The following is a 22,396-nucleotide window of genomic DNA, read 5'->3' on the forward strand; positions in this document are numbered from 1 at the left end:
AATTATGTCATTTCTCGGATCCCATTCGCTAGCTGAATCCTGTGGTATCGAAACTGATGGCTGGAAAGATTGCAACTTTACATAAAACGGTATCTGGAAGTTTCGATAAAAATTTTCGTGAAATAGAAGCGGGAGGTATAGGGAACTGTTCTATATTTCCTACCGTATCTACTTAACGGTTTGCAGGAATACTCATTCCAGGACTGCATATATAGAAATGGGCAGGATGAACTGGAAGAGATCCTCTGATTCTTAATTCCTTTATTCAGGTCCTTGTATTGCAAACTAGTAATTCACTTGATTGGGAAATGGACCAATATGTAGTTGAAGTTTTCCGCCTGCTGATATATCCCCGGGAATGATGTACTCATAATAATTCTACTGTTCCCTTGACTGTTACTGACTCTTCCCTTCAGGAAATAGTTAATTTCCATGGATGTGAAGTCTGTGGGTGACTTTTTCATTTGCATTCTGCAAATTGTGTCATCTTCCGTCATCAGATTTTCGGCTAGCTTGTAAAGGCTTGGTGCATCACGGATAGAACTGTACAAACCTTCTGTAATATTAATATCCTCTCGATTGTTTCCGATTTCTCATTTATTTGAAGTTTTAAATTAGAAGTTGCTCAGAACTTTATTTTTTCCAAAAATTATTGTTTTTTCTTAAAGAAGGCTTGGTATGACATACCGTTTGACAGTTTGTAACTTTTTCTTCTTCGCTAATGTCTTCAGTGACCCAGGCCATACCTTTCCAAACATGATGCATGATATGAACTGCCGGCGCTAACATTGCAATTGTTGCTCGGTTTTCATTCCTAAACAGAGATTCTTAAAACAAAATTAAATTATAAAAAGTTGTTGCTGTCAATGATACTAATTTCTCTCTGAATAGATAAACAAATTATTTACCACTCAAAAATTGAAACCAAATGAAACAAAGCAAAAAGTATTCCTGTTTCAAACTCTATTCAAAATCTACATTTGTATTAAAGCTGTTAATTGATATAAAATGGGTAAGATTTCCTATTTTTCTTCCATATCTTTTTAATTGCTTAAATATAACATATACCACCTGAATTGATGCGCAGTACTATCTGCTGTACAGCCGGTTGTTAAAAACGCCGCATCATTTATATTACAAGATGCAGAACTGCGATACAGATGTTCAGGATGTAATTCCTACAAATCCTTTTTCAGCGACAATTCCCGTCAAAGGCAAGGAGATTTTTCAATGCGAGAAATAATATAAATTATGAATTCTTAAGCTGTATAAATTGAGTCTTCATTGTTTCATATTTTAATACAATCCATTCTATGCACTGCTTCTTAACAAATATTCTAATCATCAAATAAAAGTTAGCAATTCTAAATCAGCTGAAGATATTGACAGACAGACCTGAAGTAGCAAACAAAATCTGGCGTACCAAGAAGGGTTTTTGCATTCATTCGGATTAGCAGCGCAAAAGGCGCAAGCAATCATTATACCTGAAAAATTATCTGGAAATGGAACTGTAATTGTTCACTTTGCTAATCCTTTCCTGCAGTAATGAGTAAAGATTATATTTAAAACAGATGGACTGCCAATAATTTGAATTCAATTTTCTCTAAAATTAGAGAGTACAAAGTTCAAATTTATGTATTTCCGTCAAAGTTATATTTTTCATCAATCGAACTAAGCAGTCTTTCTTACTTTTCTATTCGTTTTTTACTTTATTAAAGTTTCACATTATTCCTCGCATTTTTATGAAACTGTGATCATTACCTACAATGCAAAGCAATATAATGTATAAGCCAAAGTTATAACTGTCCAGGTCAATTATAGCCAATATTGTACAGGTACAAATAACCATGATTAATATGAGTATAGCAATACAAGCATGAAACATTTTATCCACCGTAAAGTGTGAGACGATAACTGTTGCAATATTAATGTCAGTTAATTGAACAACAATAAGTCCTGATTGGAACTTTTCAATTAAATATCAAATTGAAAATAGTGAATGTTCGTTGTCTGAGGTCGACTTTTTTTATCAACCTGTAATATCAAAGTGAAATTTTTAGTCAGTATCAGGCAAAAGTTACGAAAGAAGAAAAATATCCACAAAACCTTCGAGTTTCAATTTAATTTCAACTGTATGCAAAACAAACACTGCAGAAAAAATACTTGGAGAAAATCAACTGCCACTAAGATGAGCCAAAAATGAAATTTAGTTCTATGATATTTAACTGAGGTAATAAGAAAAACAATTACTTGTCCTGACGACATTCTATGCACGACATAAAATCAATAAACTGCATTAGCATTATACAATAAAACTTCCATAATTTATTCGATCTAGCTCTTTGGTACCATGCAGGATTTCTGTCTGATGTCCAGATAGAGCTCGAAAATGGTTTGATTCAAATCAGGAAATTTACTCAGACAAATCGAATTGGGACATTTAATCAACGGATGGAATAAGTGGAGCGGTTCTATAACTCACATTGTAAATCTCTTTTCAACAGAATCGCCTACGTAGTAATAAGTCTACTTCTGTATGCGCTAAATTGAATAATCAAAGAGATCCATTCCTTAAATCTCACTAAAGGTTGTGAGGGTCAGAGGTGGTCGTTCATATTTAGATAATACAGCTCCTCGATCCATATTTATACAATCTTCTGGAAAATGGTTAAGCTCAGTAAGAGAAGGTCAGTAAGAAAAACCTTAGAAATATGACCGCCATTAATTTTGACATACCTTCTTCGCAGCTAATAATCAAAGGTTATTAATCAATTGTGTCTTTCTCGTGATAAAACAAAAATAGAACTGAAGGCATTATAGCATGGACATCACTGGGGAGTAGCGGTCATTAAATAGATTTAATGAATAGTCTCACTAATGATAGAAGAATGTCTGCTCTGTATCTTTAGTTGAACTAAAGCCAAGCTGTGAATAATCCTTCCTTTTTTGTTGCCAAGTTATAACCATAGGCCTTAATCTATCTATCGCTTTAGGCCTGAAAATGAGGAACATTTTATTGTAAATGCCATAGCTAGCAAAACGGAGAGAAATTATCGATTTCCGTGAGAAAAAGGAATTAGCGAAAAAGAAAAAAAGCTGTATGCAAAATTGATAACAGAAAAGTGTGCCTTTAGCTAAGCTGAATCCTATAGATAGCTGATAAAGTTGAGTGAAAACCTTCTCTGTCATTATCAATAAATACATCATCGATGGTGATCTCAGTTTAATTCTGAGTAACGGTATGAAATTACCACCTTGGAAAATTTCACTTTAGTGATGAATCTTTTTAGCAAGAGTCTTAACAATCAGATCAGATGAGAGTAAGAATGAAAATGAAGCTTGCTATGTGTCCAGCTACCACCGAACGTTTATAATTTACAGATTTATGAAAAACCATTTCTTCCAAAAATTGACCACATTTTTCTATGCTCCGTTCATCTTTAACTACAAGTCAAATGAATCAAAAATTAGTGCTTCGTTATTGAGAATTTGAAATTTCAATTTCAAGTCTGAAATAACTATAAACCTTTGAAGCCTTTTTTTTCATTTTCGAGTGAGTTTTTTTCCTTTTATTTTGCTTCTCCTCCAACCATAATTATGGCAAGTATGCTTGAATGGCAAATATGCACTTACTTTCGTAATTAAGACTTTCAATGATAATTTTGACCGACTTGAAAGTTCATTGAGAATTCACAGTCAGAGGACATTAGCACTTCTATTAATAAATGATGAATGAACAATAACCCAAAATTTTAAGGACATAACCAAATTTGAGCTGTTAAAAATGTTATCTAATTTTTTTTCAAAATCTGCTTATATTTTTGTAAGCATTTTTTCACTTTAAAAAAAAAGAAAAAACATTGCCAATTTCCAGGGATAAAAAGCTTTCGAGAGAGAAAATAAAATAATGACAACGAAGTAAATGCAGTGGTGCCGCCATCATTTGACATCAGCTGATTGATATCAGAATTGATCCATGGAAAGCGTAAGGACATCATTCTATATCTTTGAGATGAACAAGGCCCAAACTGATGTTACTAATGTTAATCTTCACCAACATTAATCATGTAAAGAATCAATTGAACACACGGTATTCTCTGACGTATACAGTGAACTGCGTGGATTATAAAATTTTAAAACTTATGCTATTCTAAATAGGTACTGTTTAAACATCAGAAATAGAAATCTTGAAGACAGTTAAATTAGCAGAGAAATGAATGGATTAAAATCAAAATAAAAAAAGTCAAACACAACATCTAGATTGGCGTTAACCATTTGATTTCAGTTTTTCAGACCTAATTTAACTCCAGAACAATAACAACTAAAGATAAACTGTGCAATCTTGAAAAAAAAAAAAAAAATAACAGCATTACCAGATGCCTATCTGCAAATTAAAAAAGCTCAATCTAAAATCAATCCTGGTCATTTCTGATAATATGTCGCTGTTTTTTTAAGCAAATTGAAGTTATGTTGACAATTAGCATTTTCTGAACTCTATGAATCAAGTTTTATGGAAAATAATATGAAGCTATGGATTCGTGATATTCCTAAACTTTAAGTAATATTAAAAAGGATGGAAAGCATTTTCGTGCTATCTTGAAAAATGAGAACAATAAATTTCAGCACTCCAAGCCATTTCGAATCTGTCATAAATTGGTCAAAAAATTTCAGGCCTAGAATATTTTCATATTACATATCATATCGGTTGTAAAGATTATTTCGATTTGCAAAATGATTACTTGGTTGAGAAAGTGGCAAAAAAAAATGTCGGCAGATAGAAAAGGAAATGAAATTAAAGATTATAAAGTTTTAAAAAAGAGTTAAAGTGAAGCCAAACTGATAATACGTATGTTCTGAACGAATAAGTGCAAGGAAGTATTTCTCTGATAAAATGTAGAGATCAGAAACCCAGCTTCTGTCCCTTATTATCCATTAACTGAGATAGCTCGCTACATGCATGCATGAGTGCATGAAAGATGCAAATTGGAATCACTAGTATAGCAATTGCGAAAACTCTAGAATGTAAAATTTTACAACCAGAAAGTTCACTTCTAAAGAGGTCACTTAACTTTCGTCCCACTTCATTGCTAACGGTTCTAATTTACTTTTTTTTTTTTTTTTGAGAAAAGTTTGTAGTAGCATAAGAAAAGAGAGTTAGACTAGAAGCTATGAAATTAGATTGCAAAGTGGATGGAGCTGAAATGTTGGAAACCAAAAAATAATAGACTTGACGTCAAGCGATACTGGTTTCACATAGAACTGACTTTAATTGGGAATCATGCACTTCGAAATTGTGAGAAAAATGGAATTTCCCAAGCAAATTTTATTTGCAGAAGATGAATGACACCAAAATCAAATCTGAAAACAATTCTTTCTTGGGCCTGACTGAAAATTTTAAAATTTAGTTTACTTACGTCGCACTAATCAACATTGAGGAATTACTAGCAGTCTTGCGAAAATTGAATTTAAAGCACTACCGAACCTTGCAGGAAATTTGGGCAATCAGGTCTAAACAATAAGCTGATCAGTAATGCTAATAAGTGGAAGATGTATAAGGCAACATTTAATGATGGTATGTAATTGATGATGGTAAACACCTTCAATAAGTAAATTAAGAATTATTCAAAAGAAAGGTAGAATAGAAATTGAAAGTAAGCGTTTGTATTGAAATGTCAAAATTAAGTGTTTGCTATTTTAACCGAGGAAGGCATCCCTCATGTATGCGTGTATTGGTTTTGTTGTTTTTCACTGATAACGAACTAAATGACTAAAAGTGAAATTGAAGAAAATTGTATACTTGCCGGCATTGGAAGAAGCAGTTATGAATTAACTGTTAACTCGAACTTTCTTAGTTGCAATAATATTCGATAACTGAATGTAGTATGACAGTTTAAATATGAGATCCTTAGAAATATCTATTATAAACAGTTGGCTATTTGGCAAACTCACCTTATCATTCGAAATAAGCCAGGCATGATGAAGTAGCTTAAGTCTTTGACATATTTGGATTATTCAAAAATCTTTTTCAGTTAGCTGAAAAAATTGAAGGCGAGTCAAATGAAGTGAAATCAAAAATCAATACCTATTCGAATGGAAGTGAACATTAAATGATGAATAAATTGGGATAAAGATTAAATGATCGACTAAATTGATTTTCTCAATTGATTGATTGATTCATTTTTGTTCAAATATCGGAAAATTTTTTGACGTGGCTTGTATGTTGGATATTTTCTGAAAGATACACAGTTATAGCAATTGTTTGACGAATCGATCTCCTCAGTTCATTTAATAAAGTAATAGGTTTTCAAAAAAAGGAAAACATTATTTGAATTTAAAATTGAAAATGGGCAATGCCCGTGATTCTTAAACATCCCAAATTCACTTCAGGTAGTAGTTCTCGCTTATAATTTAAAAGTTATAAGTTGAATCAGAATTAAAAAACGAACTAAGCAGATCACAGAAAGCCGAAAATTGAAATCATCAAAATTAAGAATTCTTGGAGCTGTCACAAAAGTGCATTTTTTTTTTTTGATTAACTGGGCGATGATGAAGTGAAGCGCATTTTCTTCCACCCATATGACCACTTTAGGACATGGAGTAGTTACTAGCAGAAGCTTACAATACGGAAATCAAGACATAATAAACTTACTTTGATAACTAATCGATGCATGGACCTGACAAATGGTACTTTTTGGTTGATAATGTAAGAAATCCACGAACTACCCGCAAGTTATATGCTTCTTTGAAATAATGTATCCATTGGTATCTATCCGCTTATCTAATCCGTAATGATGGGAACGAATGTTGTAGTTTTCTGCTCTCAGAAGATGAGGTAATGTCATTAATGTTAATTAATAATTCAAAATGGATAATAATTCAAAATGGAGTATATCGAATATGGAGTATATCTGCTTAATAAATAATATCATGTGTTATCTTCCTCATCAGTCAATCAGTGATGGAGAAAGATAACTATTATTCTCCCGATATCAAGGGGAGAAGGATATAAAGAGGAAAACTGATGAAAACTTCGAAACATCGATATCGCCCGCCTGCATTTTGCAATGCAAGTAGGAGATGATTGACATTAATTCTCTTTTCATAACCAAAATTTTTATACACCATTCATAGAGAATTAGTCACACTAAAAACTTTAATTCAAATTATTCAGGAATAGGTTTAAAACGGCAAGCAGTCATGAATAATACGACAAAGAGTTCTTAGTGGTACTCGTTGCTTCAAATACTAAATTGAACTTCGTTAAAGCAGTTTTCAATTCTTGTTCCGGAGAGAAAAAAATTTCCTCAGAAATCCTGTCGACCATATATATTTTCTTGCAGACAATTTCGGTGAATCAACATGGAATGGGCATATCTGCCGTAACATTATCTTTATTTAAAATGACAATCAGAACATCACGAACAGAATGAATTTCAGATAAGGAGAGGAAATTAATTTAAGATGGAAATTATAAGAACTATTCCACAAAGTCTGCCAGGAACTTAGATTTGAGTTTCTAGCGTATATGAAGAAGTCCAAGATTAGGAAAACTACAAAAGATTCATCTTATCGCAGCCGTTTAATTTTAACACCTTTCAAAGTCATGCATCAGTTGATAAATAAACATTATTTTAAACGTGTGCAGTTTAACCAATAACAGTCTGGGAGCTTCCAACCAATAATAGTTAAGATATTTCGTCACCCATTGAGAGAGAACAAAATCATTACCATGGCCTAAGATTAGTTTTGTCGCTAAGATGAGATGCATCACCACTAAATTCTTTGATATAACCACCTTTCGGTCTTTTGACAAACTTTGATACCGTTGCTTGGCCAACGTATTTCCATGAACCACCCAGGAGTTCATGGATTGCACCAATTGGAGCCCCATGAGACACAAGTAACACTTCAGTATCTGTAACAAAACTACTTTTCATCATATACGATAAAAAATAAATGATTCGTATATTTTCAATTTAACAATTAGGTCTGCGTCTCTACTTGTGCTCAGTTTAGCATTTCTTTTGCAAAAAAGGCAAACACGTAAATGTCACGAAGTATAAAGTTTGGCCGTAATTTTTTCTGACATGTTTGTTGGATAGTATTAATTACCTGGAAAACGCTTCTCAATCCCTTCCAAAGTCATTTTTACGCGTGGTGTACAAGCTGCATCACCGTCACCTTCTCGCGGAAGCTTCCACGGCATTACAGACGTATAACATGTATCAACAAGTGGATATTTTTCTTTCAGGGTATCCAGATTCTCATATCCGGGAGGATCTTCGCACATATATAACCCCTATAAGAACAATTTTACTCAAATTGACAACGAAAAGTTAATCAGAACTGAGTGAATGAAAAAGTGAGCAAAAGAAAGTTTCGCTTAAATGAATTTCATAACAGAGATCAAAGGATAAAATACCACCACTTTTCCCAAAAATCCCTTCTACCGTAGCAAAAAAACAAGGAAAATAATTATATACAAAACCACATATCGAAACAAACTGTACTTCACATAATCCTGGTTCAACTTTTATGGTAGCATTATTGTGACTTCGTAGGAGTCGTGTAGCTGTTTCGAGAGTACGATCAAAAGGTGAAACAAAGATGTGGTCCAAATGAATATTACTGAAACGAATAGCAAGCTCATCCGCTTGTCCTGAAAATTTGGTTTCAATAAACAATAATTACATGATGCGAACTGTCATCCTTTTCATCACTTATCACTTTCAAATGAATGAAATGAAATAAGTTAGTTATTGCTTTCTGCTACCAAATCTATTCCAAACGGATTTTGTTCGTGTTCATTGGTAGTTTGGTACTATTGTCTGCCTGGCAACAGTACCTGTCATTATATTCCTTATATCTTTCCTCCATCTTTCATTCCAGTGTAAACACTTTGAAACAATGATTTAACAAGAGAGACCACCATGGGACTGACGGCCTCTCTCAATCATGTCCAAATAATCTTGTTGCTCTACCGTAGACTACCAATCACAAGAATTTCAAGTGATTATGACAACTAACGAACCTTGTCCCCTTTTCGATAATGGCGAATTATCACTCTTCAACTTCGAACTATTCTGCCATGCCGAATTGATGTTATCCTCACGTTCGGCATGTCGCACAACCCAAAACGTCATCGGATTCATACTGCTCTCTTCCCTCTCAATAAATCACCTGGAAATACTTCTTACTGGCATTAATGCTCTAACTGGCGAACAAGCACTCCGACCACTGAGGACTGGGAACTCCAATCCTTTTCGGGGAAATGAGTGAAATGACAAGGACAAGAAATTGTGCCCACTATTAGTAGAACAGGTTGAATTATGCAAATGGGTTTAGACAATTCCTTAAACTGCTGAGTGCGCATTCGGTAGTGACTCTTATTTCTTTTAGCATCTGGCTGGTTAGGGGGGTTTTCGGATTTAGTCCTTATCACTCCGGAAGGCTCTGAAATCATTTTGCATTTCGCAATATTTCATGAAGGGCCATGAAATTTGAGATTTTTTGTCGAACAGATAGGCAAATATGCTGTTCAGTTACTACGTAAGTGTCCTCAACACATCTTCAACCAACGCATTTAGAAATTCTTCAGAAGCTTGCATGTCTTTACTGAACAAATGAACTATTTCAATTGTTCATTTCATTTGTGCAGTAAAGATTTTTTTCTGCCAAAAACTTATTTCATAGACAAGTTATTTCACTTATTTATTTTTTTCATAGACATTTTCCTGTTGTAATGATAAAAATGACTTCTTTGAGAGTGGCCAAGCAATCCATCATTTTTCCTTTCTTGGTCCTCTCTTGGTTTTCTTGGTCATCAAAATATGCTGAGTGATACCGGCGATTATACTGGACTGGATAGCCATTCACCAGTGCTGTTCTCGACAGTGTCGCCATTATCAACTGGGAATGAATTAGAAATGTTTGGCATAGAGGTTGGACACAATCTAGACAACTAGAGTACTCTAAAGGATGGATAGCATCTTCCAATGTTGATTCCATTGAAAATATGGTAAATAACAGAAAGTGGAATATTGGGGAACAGTAACATTTCGAACAAAAAATGTATTCTCTTTTCTCATTTGCATTTTCATATCGGTTCAAAATGAAAAATGTACTTTGTTTCTATTCAAAGATTTTTTTTTCGATGTATGAAGAAATGAAGAAAACGATTTGCAGAAAAAATGTAAAAAAGAATGTCTTTTTTTTTGAAAACGGATAGATAGTTTATTGTGAAGGCACCCATTTATCATGTAAATTATTCGTCAAGCTTCACTGCAGAATTGTTCTTTTATCATGCAGATCATCATTTTTGAAACTTTTAAACATCGGGGAATTTCTGCCGGCAGCTACTTGCTTCCGAAATACAAAAGGATGATACCTTCACTTCTGTTAACTGTACTTTTAAGTTTCTTCGTAAATGTTTCATGCGGTGAGTATTTTTTCACTTGAGAGCTCGCATTTTCGACTGCTTTCTCCAAAGAGAAAAATGAAGGTACAATTTGAAGAAAAAGTTAAATTTATATGTTTTTGTCCTTGATGGTGTATTGTTCGAATCCAGTGCATCTCTGTTTCCAGCATTGGTGCTTTTAATACACTTTTTTTTTTTAAAATCTTTTTTATGACTATCGGAAAGCAAATATTCAAGCTAGATATAGTATCGTGCTTCATCTTTGAGAACTTTGTCTTTTAAATACTGAAATTCGGCTCATTTACTGCAATTCAAAACTTTATTTACCTTCGCTCTCCTTTGCTTCAAGTTGTGCCTTAGTTTTCTTGAAATTTGTTTCTGGAGCCTATAACTAAAAAAAAGAACACCGCAGTATGTTTTCAGAAAAATGTAGGACCAATAACGACTGTGGCAGTGGACGATGTGAGTGGCGTCGCTGCGTTGGAAAACTGGGTAAAGTGATATCCGATAGGATGGAAATTGAAAGTAAGCGTTTGTATTGAAATGTCAAAATTAAGTGTTTGCTATTTTAACCGAGGAAGGCATCCCTCATGTATGCGTGTATTGGTTTTGTTGTTTTTCACTGATAACGAACTAAATGACTAAAAGTGAAATTGAAGAAAATTGTATACTTGCCGGCATTGGAAGAAGCAGTTATGAATTAACTGTTAACTCGAACTTTCTTAGTTGCAATAATATTCGATAACTGAATGTAGTATAACAGTTTAAATATGAGATCCTTAGAAATATCTATTATAAACAGTTGGCTATTTGGCAAACTCACCTTATCATTCGAAATAAGCCAGGCATGATGAAGTAGCTTAAGTCTTTGACATATTTGGATTATTCAAAAATTTTTTTCAATTAGCTGAAAAAATTAAATATATTCTGGCGGGAATACAACTAGTTCTATGGATGTTAAGTTGAAGTGTACATTGTTTCACTCGTTGTTCATGATCTGATATGTTGACCGATATTGATTGAATCCATTTTGTTAAGTAAATATACGTAGTTTTTTAGAGAATTGAATGTACACATAGATGCGATTGAACAAATTATGAGGCTGCTGGCGAAGATCATCTTATAAAATGTACTACCCCTATAATTCATGGAAGTGATATAGGTGCAATAGTTTTCGGTACATCCAGTTTCCTCTATAAATGATAAAATTAATCTCAGTGTTCAATATGGAAATGATGCTAACAAAGTCCATTTTGCTTAAAGATTGTTACGTTGACGATGATTGTCCTATAAAACAGGTTTGCCGGGGTGGTTCATGCCAAGAACGCCTTCCATTGATTAGTGATGTAGTTAATGTTCGACCTGGTTAGTTATGGTTTTTTGATTTTTCTTTACCATTACGCTTTTATAGTGTCAAACCGAGGAAAATAAAGTCTAATTTGTCGGATTACTTACTCTTTCTATATTTCAAAATCTTAATACGTTGTGCGCTCTTCCGTTCTTAGTAATTACAGGCATTATTTTTAACACGCATTCATGTGTTTCACATTACACATTTATTTCATCATTTAACCGCAACTACTGTAATACTACAAATTTGGGAGAACTGTATCCAACTTTAAAATTATTTACTTGAACGATTCAGCAAAGATTATTAGTTTTCAGATCACTGTTATACCGACGCAAATTGTCCACTTGGTTTCAAATGCGGTTTTTATAAAAAGTGCTATAATATGTCTGATGGCAGATATGTAGTGGAATCCTTCATGCATATCCGTATTTTTTTCGATTTTAAGCTAGATTTTTGTTTTACTGTGTTGGTGATTTTTATAAATCAAGAAAACACTCCACACGTAAAATCAAGAATTAGGCGGTGCAAATTGTCAACGATAATGAATAGTGTGCAATTTCACAGCTAATGAGCTGTATCTGGCGTTTAAATGAGCTTATTAAATGGTTCCAGCATGCAAGCATGAAGCACCAAGCTTTTGCGCGGAAGCAACAGGTTTTGAAAATGCCATATGTCGTGAAATCTATTTTGAGCACGAGAACGTCCGCTCATATATATGCCAGTTTCCACCACCGTTTATGTACGCTGAACACAAATGTATGTTATATAGCTTTAAAATTATTTTTTGAAAAATGGACGATTCAGTTTAATAATTGGATTTATATTAAAAAAATCCTCAAGTTGTTTTAGTTGTTTCGCTGGCACTGAGTGAATTACGACGTTATTTTTCTCTTTGCAAGTAGTCATTTTTCAAAAGGAAAAAACTCGTCAAAAAATCAAAAAGTTTAATTTTATAAAGCCATGTAAGAACACAATACTAACGTGAAGGAATATAACATATATGCCTCAGAAATTTCATTCTGAGAGAAATGTATTGCATGTAAATGTGGGAACGAAGTTTCCATGGTATAACTGTTGTTAAAAAGTGGTCATTAAGGAACAAATGCTTCAGTAATAGATACAAAAGTAGTTATGCTGAGTTTCTGGCTCAGAAACTTAGGTTGGTATTTGCGAACAAATTATATTAATCATAGCAGTGTTATAAATAATATGCAAATTATTACAGCCTGTGATGAGAAGGGCGGATGCTCACGCTATGGCACATGCATAAGAGGGACTTGTTATCAGCCGTTTTGGGTTACCGTTAGACAACGTTAGTTTATTATCAGTTTGATAGGTGCTTTTTTATTCACTTTTTCCCAGAAAATATATGTAAAAATGTACAATGACCATGAGACTGATAGGAAAGTTATTTGATTCCGATGACTCATTATTTATAACTTTCATTATGGATAGATAGCAAATATTTTTTCAGGTTGTAAGAGCAATGATGAATGTACTTTTCGTGCGACGTGTAACTCAGATGGTGGGTGCGAGGAAGGAAGATGGGCACTGAGATATAGAAGTAGGTTTTTGTTGCTGAACCCATGTTGCCATTTTGCAGAACTATTTCAGACTAATTGTTTGTCCTCAAAATTCACTGGTTATTTCAGGGGACATATTCATCTATTGTTTTTACCCCTTGAACATTTTTATCCTTGACATTGGTAAACGCGCACTGAATACTTTCTTAAAGTATTCGAACTGGTATATTCCCTTCTTTAATCGTATGCACTTTGATTAGTACTCAAAATTTTTGCTTTGGGGTAAGCAGAGTTTCTAAGTCATTGTTCCAGGTACAGATTTTCCTCTCCTTATTTATCCTATATCTGTTTCATGAGTTCTTTCATTCAAAAAGAGTCCAATTTCATATGAAGTGGTGAAGAAAAAAGAGATAAAAGATAATTTTTTTTCAGCTTGTCGAGTTTCCTCAGAATGTGGTAATGGTGGTTCTGGTTCTGTAATGAGATATGTTTGTCGTAGATTTGAATGTACGTATCGACGAAGTGTGCCAGCTGGTAAGTATTAAAGGTCATGAAGTAGGTGTTAAAAGTATTAGGATGGATTACTCTTACCGTCGAAATTATTTGTAGTTGAGTTCGCATGCTTTTTTATGAACTGTCATCTTCAGAATCTTTTGTGAAATAAGTTTCGTCGAAATTTCGTAATATCTTGAATTCATGTAATCATTCAGCACAAAAACATGTAACATTTTACATCACCCAACATAAAGCTTGTTATTTCAATTGACTAAGTTGTCTCGAGATTTTCTTCTGATTTTATTTTACACTTGCATCATGAATGACATCGCTGACATCTCGATGACATCGCTCATCGTTTATTTTCATTCATTATACTTCGATAACATACTGCTCAAAATGAAGACAATCATGTTTGCAAGGCTTCTAACAACAAATGATTTTCTCATTAGTGTAGTTTTCTTAATGGTTTAATCATGCTGTGATAATTACTGACTCTGTGCGTGACTCTGTGCGTTTATGTCTACCTTTCCTTCAAAAGAAAAAGAAAAAATAAAATTAGGGAAAGTAACATTATACATTATGAATTGTTTTTTCAGAATGTGATGCTTGTCGGTTTGATGAATTCTGCGATTTGTATGAAAATTGTTTACGAGTTCAACGTTTCAGTGGTTAGCTTTGGATTATTCAATTTTATGAGACGGAAAACTGAATCAGAGTAACATGACGAGAAATTATTATGTGAAGAGTCCAAATTATTCTCTTAAAAATGCAAAGAAGCATGTCGTGGAGAAAATCTCTAAGATTTTTCAAATGCATTTCTCCATACTACAAGGGAAGTTTGATTCCTTAATTAAAGTATCCAGAAATTACTTCCCTCTCAAGGTTCCAGTTAATTTATCGATTTTTGCTAGTGCTTTAATTTTATGGGGTAGATTAAACCGTTCTTCTTAATATAATTGGAATTATCTGGAGTAACTAATTGGGTTTTCTTTTATAAAGTGAAATGCGGCAAATAATGCAACAGTTAAAGTATGTTATGTAAATATCATTCTCAATACAGATAATATTTTGAGAATTTGTGCTACCTTGTGGATAGAGTTTTTAGAACTTAATTGCGATGGCGACAACTGGTTTTATTGGTATAGCGCATTCTATTGCTCGGTATGTTTATTTTCTTCTGAAATCACAATCCAGGAGGTAACTGTTTTGGAATACTATTTGGAGAGAGGGAGCTTTTATGTTTAGGGTGGGATAGATAAATCATGTCAAAGTGGCAGTACGAAATTTTGCTAGCTTTGAAATTACAAATAGTGTACATAATAAGCAGTGGCATTTATTTGTCGCTATAGCAGATTTCTACTTCTCTAGTTCAATGAATTTCCTTATGAGATGCGAGCTATACTACATCACTAATAACGCTATTATTGTTTAAGCAAAAAAATAAATCGAAATTTAATTTAGACATACGAATGCTGGAAATTATTGGAACTCTGGTCATTTAGTACATTCTTTTGCTTATCACTAATCGATTACAAATAGTAATAGAACTAGATCTATAAAATCTCCATTAATCTGGTCTATTTCTAAAGGAATACTTGAAGAAAATATGTTTTCTCTATTTCGAATATTTACCTAGTTTTCTGTTGCATTATAAAGTGAGCCGCTCACGGCATGCAGTTCCGGGAGTGACTTCTCGGCTGCATATCAGTACTGTCATCTCGGTAATGAATTGTTTCTCTTTAAGTCGACGACGGAAAAGACGTACAAGGATGCGTTACTGGAATGTATGGAATTAAAGGCAAAATTAGTTTATTCACCAGATAGAGGATCTGAAACCTCACTCTCTCCTGAAAATGCCTTGTTGTCATGTAAGAATTACACCATTAGTAGTTAGTGAAATGAAGGAGGAGTCAGGAGACCTTTTACGCTTTTTTCTTTTCTCTTCTTCAATAAGGTTAATAACGAGTGCTCAGGTGGAAAAAGAACGTGTTTCATCAAAAATGAATAGCATTCACTTTTTTTAGCTTTTCGGAAGAATGGTCTTTCGGAAGGAATTATCTTACTGTTGCAAAGTTCTGTGTACCATACAGATTGTTAAGCAATTTATAACTTATACGAGAAAATGGTCTAATACCTTCTGATATATTTCATCTCTTCGCATGCAACTGTCTTTAATATCGATTTTCAGACTTAGCTATACGCGCTGGTTGGGTTAAAGAAGAAAATGACGAGATCGAAAAAAATTTTGTGAATTGGAACTTTGATTCCGAAAAGATGAAAAAGTCACGTTTTTTTGTAAAAGTAAGCACTTTTTCGTGAATAAAATAAAAAGTGCTTCAATAATGATAATAATCATTGAGAATTGTTTCTCTTTAAAATGTCCAATTTAAATACCTTGTCATGATGGACCGGCAACAGTTGAACCGTGATGAGACAGGTTGCCAGGGTCTTTAGGCAAGTTGAAAAATATTACTTCAGAAAAGACCAGAATTTAATCGCTGAGAAACATATTGAGGATAAAGTAAATAACACCTAAAATTGCCATATGTATAAAAAGACATGTTGTATTGAATATGTACTATGATATGTGTTGCACCAAATAATAGGACAGTGTTGGTGATTTCCTGTTCGCTAGCTTCATTTTTTTCTAATTTCTATTTCAGAAGAAGTGCCTCGATCTTCGGTTCCGAACAACGCCACTGCATATATTGGTTTATTTTTTGACTATTAAATGAAGTGCATTTTCCATATATAATTATTATTAGTGTAAGGCATTCACTAAACAATAATGCGAATTATTTACGTTAGTTGCAAAGCTTTTTTTTTCTATGGAATGCAACTATGGGTTAAATGTAATTATGCCTTAATTCAGATAAGTATAATTGGCGTTGACTCGAAACTTAACGGTAAAGTTAAAAGCTTGTAAATCGTACTAAATTAGGATGGTATTGTCGGGAAAGCTAAGCTATTGAAATCGTTTCTAGCGATATAGATTTATTCGGGATGTAATATTGTTCCTGCGCAATATTACAAAAAAAGAAGGTATAAAGATTATATATGTATATATATTACACGATAAATTGGTAAGCAGTGATGAGTTATACAAAAGCAAGCAATATGATCAACTAATAAATTCCTTGTCTTTGCCTTCGATAATAGTTTACTGCCGATTCGTTGATAGGTCGTTGAGTTGGGGATATGTTACGGGAAATGTATTTAGCAAGTAGTAAGAATATCGTAGTTTGTTGTCCCGTGATGGCGGATCTGGGAAGATGTCGTTGTAGTTCAGTCGTGGAGAGTAAGCGTAGAGGATGTGTCGTCTGCTCGATTGTAAAAAACACTAACTCTCTTTAGATTTTTCCATATATATATATATATATATATGTGAGGATTGGGGAGGAGTTTGTAAGCTCCATTGGGGTTATCATGGAGGTATGGCTAGCCTTTGGCCTTGTACATTGTGTAGGTACAATGCTATCTTTGTGTTATACAGTCTTTGTGCTGGCTTATATCCTCTTCGTCGCTCCAATTTTATTTACAAGATTTCGTCACTCTGTCTGTTGGATATTGTGCCAATTTTTTTTGAACGTAGCTTTAATTTCGGTAATCCGACAGATATCAAGAAATTCTCGTTTCATGATTCTTGCATTTTTATTTTACGGACATTTTGTACTCTTCAGAATCTTCTGCGGAAACTCAACTTTTTCACACAAAGGGTGGGTTAGACTTGGTCTTCAATGACATGCTTTTCATTTGACCCAGAGACGCGCTATTTAGTTCTGAAAAATATATAGTATTATCGAAATGTTTCCTTTTCTAGTTTATTTCAGGGCAGAAATGTCAAACATCATTCGTCTATCGTCATGACTACTGCTATCTCGCGGTTTGTTTTATTTCTCTTTAGCATCTATTAGCTCTAGCTAATATCATCATTTTTAGGGATCGTACTAATTGGTTTCTCAGTTATTCTTTGTTTCATCTAAAGTTCCTGAACATTTTGATAAGGTGCATGGCTAAGTGTCATTATAGAGCAGAAAGATTCGCAAAAACACTAATGCATGTAGCGTACATTATATTTACCAGTCGTTACAGAGGATATGCTTAGTTACGGTGCTGGACCTTGTTATTACCATTTGCTATATCTGTTTGTAGTTCGAATGAATTCTATCTGCCTGAAGTAATAGGGTCATACTGATATGGAGCGGTCATTCAAATTGATTTTTAGGGATTTACCAATTTCATGCCACGTTTTGCCATCAGAACAATTTGCAATCTGATGGATAGTGAAATAGTCAAAATCAAAAACAAAGAAGAAGCACATACAGTTTATGGTAAGGGTGAACACTATATGTTATTGCTTTATTGAAGAAATGCGTTTTGAAGCTACTTGAAAATTTATTTAAAAGTCGAGGAGGAAAAACGATGTGCAGAATCAAAGTGGTTAACTACTCGACAATGTATTTAAAATGAATTGTGATTTAATTATTATTAAATTTTTCTAATTGGCTGAACATTTTTGTTGCAAATTTGTTAGGTTAGGTTTTTCAGTCTTTTTCCTCTGTAGTTTTTAGTCTTTTGATTGAATTCGCATGCAGATAAATGCTTATTTAAAGGAAATATAATGTTAAATAAAAATTTATTTACAGGGCTTGCTGGAGGAAAATCGTTCTGGCTTGGCCTGAGGAAAGGTACAATTTTTTTCTCTCCATATAGTAATTAAGGTTCTGTAAGATTTGTTTGTAGAGCTTCCATTACACTATTTCTTTAATTATGATTAGATGACTTTATTGTCTATTGGTGATAAAAAAGAGCCCTTCAGTGCTCAGAAATTTTTATCACAGCGTTTAAGTGTAGGTTGAGCTTTAGCTTCTTTTTGTATTGTTACAGAGAAGTCTGATATATGTTAATGCGGTTAATAAATTCATCAGATTTACTGCAATAGATTACAGTGCAGTCGATGTGGAATTAAATTTAAATACAACGAATCCTTTTTGCTTCTTAATCTATGATTTTCCCTTCTGTTTGACTGATTATTATTTTTATATATGGAATTACAGATAAGATTTCGTAGCTAAAGTACAACCTTACGGCTAATGGGACTTATTTTTCATCAACCCTGAATTTGAAAATATATTGCTATAGGGAAGAGAGATTGGTACTGGGATACTAGTACCTATGGAACTCGAGCACATTTTTTCTTCTGGCGTACAGGACAACCAGATATAACAGATAACAAAAATTGTGCTTACGCAGCTTACGCAGGAGAGTGGATGTCTGCTGATTGCGATAGCTTCCGCTCGCCGAAAATATTTGTGTGCCAGAGTATGTTTCATGAACTCACATTGAAATTTTCAGTACTAATTGGTTTTTCGATTCTTTGTCCTTTTACCTCAGTGAAAGATGGTACTAGTAAATTTGGTATGGAATCTAACTAAGTTCCATTAGCTCACGCTGAAACTAGTTTGCGAAATCTTTTAACATATCAGTGATCACTTTAACTTCCATCCTTTGCAGCACCCGTGCCATCCGGAGCAAGTGTAATACTCCTCTTCTTTCTAGCTGCTTTGTACGCCTGTATTCTAAATTAGCAATATACTTTTTCTATATTTCAGGCCCATCATACAAGAACTAGAAGGAAAAAGTTATGTGGAATCACATCTGTCTATACCCATAGAGATGATTTTTTTTCGCCGCGGTTACTTTCTATTCACAGATTTCATTTATACGCTGAATGTTTTTATAACGTCGGTCTGTATTATTTTGTGTATGGATATAGACAGATACTTCAAAAGAAAAGAAAGCATCTACCTTATTTTTCCTGTAAGGAATTTTTTTTTGAAATCAAGGAAACAAATGTTAGAAAAGGATTACGGCAATGAAGGAAAATAGTAGATGAACCATACTGGTAGTTCAACTTTCTACCGAAATCACATTTTATGGTATAATCCATTATTATTCTTTTGAATAGATGTCTTGTGAAAGTATAGATAACACTGGGAAAAAAAATGAAAGCATCGGTAGCTTCATGAACTAACGAGACTACGTCATTTGTTTCCCAATTAGTCAGAAGTGTTTAGGCTCTATATATGTCGTACGTGACGTAACTTATAATGGTTTGTATATGGAATCATGATGATTGTTATAAAATATTGTAATGCATGTGCAGTATGACTTTCTATGCCCTTTATATATTGAATAAATAAGTTAATGGGAGTAGAAAAGTGTCTTCCTCGAAGTTTTACGTTAAGGATATAATGATCTGGGGGCTCGTCTTATTTGAATAACTGCTGAAAATGTAGATATTTTCTTTTTTCTTTGAACAGCTTGACTCTTATGAAACGATTTAGATAGAAAAAAAAAAAATTCAAGCAAAGAATTCAAGCAAGGAATTGTCATTGTCGAATGTGATTCATATGACAGTTTAACATAGTACATTTGTATTTGCTCCTACTGCTGCAACTATTAGGTGAGAATTGTTTGCAGTTCTTGATATTAAAATTGTACCCAAGGATCCGTTATAATTCCCCCTCTGTTCAAATTTTCTGCCGTATTTATAATTGAAGAATATAATGGAATTCTAATGTTTTATCTGAGTTAGGGGTAATTATTCGTTATACAGTCGACGACGTGTCGTGCTCATGCTTAACTTTGAACTATGGAATTTTTTTTTTCTATAGCAAGCAAGTTTTTTTTACGAAACACAACATTTGGGATCGCGTGGCATATCACGTACAGAGGCACACGTCCGACCCCAACTATCACTTCTGAAGTCATAAATGATCTTGTTAGTTGTGTTGAAGTCGTGCGTGAATTAACCAGAGAGCCGTAGAAAATAACTAGAGACATGAAATTTCATCCCAGGACATTAGATCACAGTATGTTCGTGATATTTTACGGAAGATGGGATACTCCAGAGTGCGTATACGGGTGGAGTGTTTTGCACTTCTCGTACGCAATCAGATTGAGACACATATTCTTCAGAATGAATCGGACAAGTAGTTCCCAATCCGATCCTTTTGAGTGGTTCAGAGGCTGGTTATGTCATCCGAATCGTATCAGACATCAGGTATGGTGTAGTGACCGGGATGTTTATGCATTAGCTGAGGTGGGTTAGATATTTGCGTAGTGGGGCTTTGTTAATTATCGCCCCTGACTAATGCTTTTTTCAATACTTGGGTTTTGATGTTTGTTGCTTCCGTGCACCTGAGATCAACTAAGGTGAAGATAGTTTGACGTTTTCGTTAGGAATAATTTCGTGCATAAACTTAAAATCCTTGTTTCATCCAGCAGAAAGAATGGATGGAGCGATGGCGTTATCTAATTTCGACGGACAAAATTTTCAGCTAGCTCTATTAATGACTGACTTTCCAGATAGTCTCAGTAGTTTAGGTATTATAATCTGCCAGTGTTAGTGGTTTCTACTGAAAGTTACCATTCATTTCTACTTAAAAAATAATTCGACTAGTATTCATTAACCACTTATTTTCCATTTCCTGAACTGATCTGAATTGGTTCGGATAGTCAGTGTAGCAACAGTTCCATTGATGATAATATGACTTCAAACCTCAGCATGAATTTAGAGGCTTCCCAGGAGAAACTACACTAATTGTTCAGTTGTTTTCTCTAACCCACTCATTTTTTGAGCTTCTTGACTTACTTGAGGCTACTGAAATGCATTTTTCATCTTGCTGTTTCTTGTTTGATTTTCGGCTATCATCACTTCTCCCTGAATTTCTCTGCTGTTCCAAAAACAAAAAGTATTGTACGAGTAGAAGTGCATGCATTTGCACGTATATGTCAACTTACGTATTTGTTTACAATTTAGATTATTTTGTTGCTATCTGAAAGAGTGATCATGAACGATAGTACAAGAAATAAATGTAAATCAGAACAAAACGATATTTCGGCATTATTCGAGGAGCAGCCATCCACTTCGGCAAGTTCAACTGTTACCGAATCTACTAAACGACAAAAACTAAGTCGTAAAGTTCATATCGGTCAGTATGATATCGTATTAGAAAATATCCAATTATAATAGGATCAAAAACAAAAATCCTCGTTGTTGCATTCCATATTCTGGAACAAGTTGCCATTACTCTTGTACTTTTTTTGAGATGCAAAAAGGTCAGATTCATCAGAAATTTTTTTTATGCACTGAAGAAATAAGTGGGGCAGTCAGTCGGAAGAAATTTGCAACTTCTACAAACCCAAATTCTTCCAACCTTTACATATAAATGCTATTTAGAACTTAATTTTTAGTAGATTTAATATTACAGCAGTTGCTGGATGTTCGCATGGTGAAATGGATAAAATTTATGCAACAGTAGCAGAGATCGAACGACGAGAAGGCTATAAGTTCGATTTGCTCATCAGCTGCGGTGACTATGAGGTGCGCTGTCTTATCCATTGCAGAACTATATTTTTTGCATTTCTTTTTGCATTGGTAATGCCGAGTAACTGTGCTATCGAAGCGATTTTTTCCATAGTTTTATCAGTTAAAGAGAACACTGTGGACTTTTTTTGGGTAGCAAATACATTAGTATGGTATATCAAATATATGTGTTTATATATATATATATATATATATATATATATATATATATATAT

At 33.8% G+C, this 22,396-nt stretch overlaps 5 protein-coding genes across 6 annotated transcripts in view; 3 read left to right on the top strand and 2 right to left on the bottom strand.

Moving 5' to 3' along the window:
• Positions 1-293: 293 nt before the first annotated feature.
• On the bottom strand, positions 294-1,849 carry LOAG_00496 (hypothetical protein; the record flags this gene model as incomplete). Its single annotated transcript, XM_020445449.1, has 5 exons — positions 294-572; positions 688-814; positions 1,072-1,178; positions 1,396-1,484; positions 1,762-1,849. The coding sequence occupies 5 exons, from the start codon at positions 1,847-1,849 to the stop codon at positions 294-296; spliced, it is 690 nt and encodes a 229-aa protein (XP_020304093.1).
• A 116-nt stretch (positions 1,850-1,965) lies between these two features.
• Positions 1,966-9,188, bottom strand: LOAG_00497. Of its 2 annotated transcripts, XM_020445450.1 has the most exons (5): positions 9,032-9,188; positions 8,511-8,659; positions 8,113-8,299; positions 7,729-7,915; positions 1,966-2,034 (listed from the first exon to the last, which is right to left on the bottom strand). In XM_020445450.1, the coding sequence occupies exons 1-5, from the start codon at positions 9,150-9,152 to the stop codon at positions 1,971-1,973; spliced, it is 708 nt and encodes a 235-aa protein (XP_020304094.1). In that variant the 5' UTR covers positions 9,153-9,188; the 3' UTR covers positions 1,966-1,970. The 2 variants fall into 2 exon arrangements, with proteins under 2 accessions (XP_020304094.1, XP_003136085.1); XM_003136037.2 differs by lacking the exon at positions 1,966-2,034 and having other exon boundaries at positions 7,314-7,915.
• Positions 9,189-9,830: 642 nt separating this feature from the next.
• LOAG_16771 (hypothetical protein) lies at positions 9,831-16,524 on the top strand (the record flags this gene model as incomplete). Its single annotated transcript, XM_020449426.1, has 14 exons — positions 9,831-9,941; positions 10,309-10,438; positions 10,841-10,942; positions 11,681-11,782; positions 12,083-12,193; positions 12,381-12,524; positions 12,994-13,080; positions 13,243-13,332; positions 13,724-13,825; positions 14,386-14,457; positions 14,895-14,950; positions 15,534-15,657; positions 15,978-16,090; positions 16,453-16,524. The coding sequence occupies 14 exons, from the start codon at positions 9,831-9,833 to the stop codon at positions 16,522-16,524; spliced, it is 1,416 nt and encodes a 471-aa protein (XP_020307051.1).
• Positions 16,525-17,223: 699 nt separating this feature from the next.
• LOAG_00500 (hypothetical protein) lies at positions 17,224-19,421 on the top strand (the record flags this gene model as incomplete). The annotated part of the gene is made up of 6 exons (XM_020445451.1): positions 17,224-17,509; positions 17,620-17,672; positions 18,015-18,120; positions 18,436-18,477; positions 18,932-19,111; positions 19,402-19,421. The coding sequence occupies 6 exons, from the start codon at positions 17,224-17,226 to the stop codon at positions 19,419-19,421; spliced, it is 687 nt and encodes a 228-aa protein (XP_020304095.1).
• Positions 19,422-20,689: 1,268 nt separating this feature from the next.
• The window catches only part of LOAG_16772 (hypothetical protein), a gene marked incomplete at its 5' end in the record, with an annotated part of 9,154 nt that continues 7,447 nt past the window's right edge, over positions 20,690-22,396 (top strand). Inside the window, 4 exons of the mRNA XM_020449427.1 lie at positions 20,690-20,784; positions 20,819-20,894; positions 21,615-21,786; positions 22,066-22,178. Of these exons, the coding sequence (XP_020307052.1) occupies positions 20,690-20,784; positions 20,819-20,894; positions 21,615-21,786; positions 22,066-22,178 (456 nt within the window). The remainder of the gene's footprint in view (positions 20,785-20,818; positions 20,895-21,614; positions 21,787-22,065; positions 22,179-22,396) is intronic.

Source organism: Loa loa, assembly GCF_000183805.2.
Source record: "Loa loa unplaced genomic scaffold supercont3.18, whole genome shotgun sequence".
Lineage (NCBI taxonomy): Eukaryota > Metazoa > Nematoda > Chromadorea > Rhabditida > Onchocercidae > Loa > Loa loa.

Bases quoted from the DNA above. Each gene is read 5' to 3' on its own strand.
- LOAG_00497 (XM_020445450.1), bottom strand. From the start codon at position 9,152: ATGAATCCGATGACGTTTTGGGTTGTGCGACATGCCGAACGTGAGGAT. The intron at 8,300-8,510 runs GTACAGTTTGTT...TTGTTCTTATAG, and splicing joins TTGAACCAGGATTATGTGAA to GGGTTATATATGTGCGAAGA. The intron at 7,916-8,112 runs GTAATTAATACT...GTTTTGTTACAG, and splicing joins GATTGAGAAGCGTTTTCCAG to ATACTGAAGTGTTACTTGTG.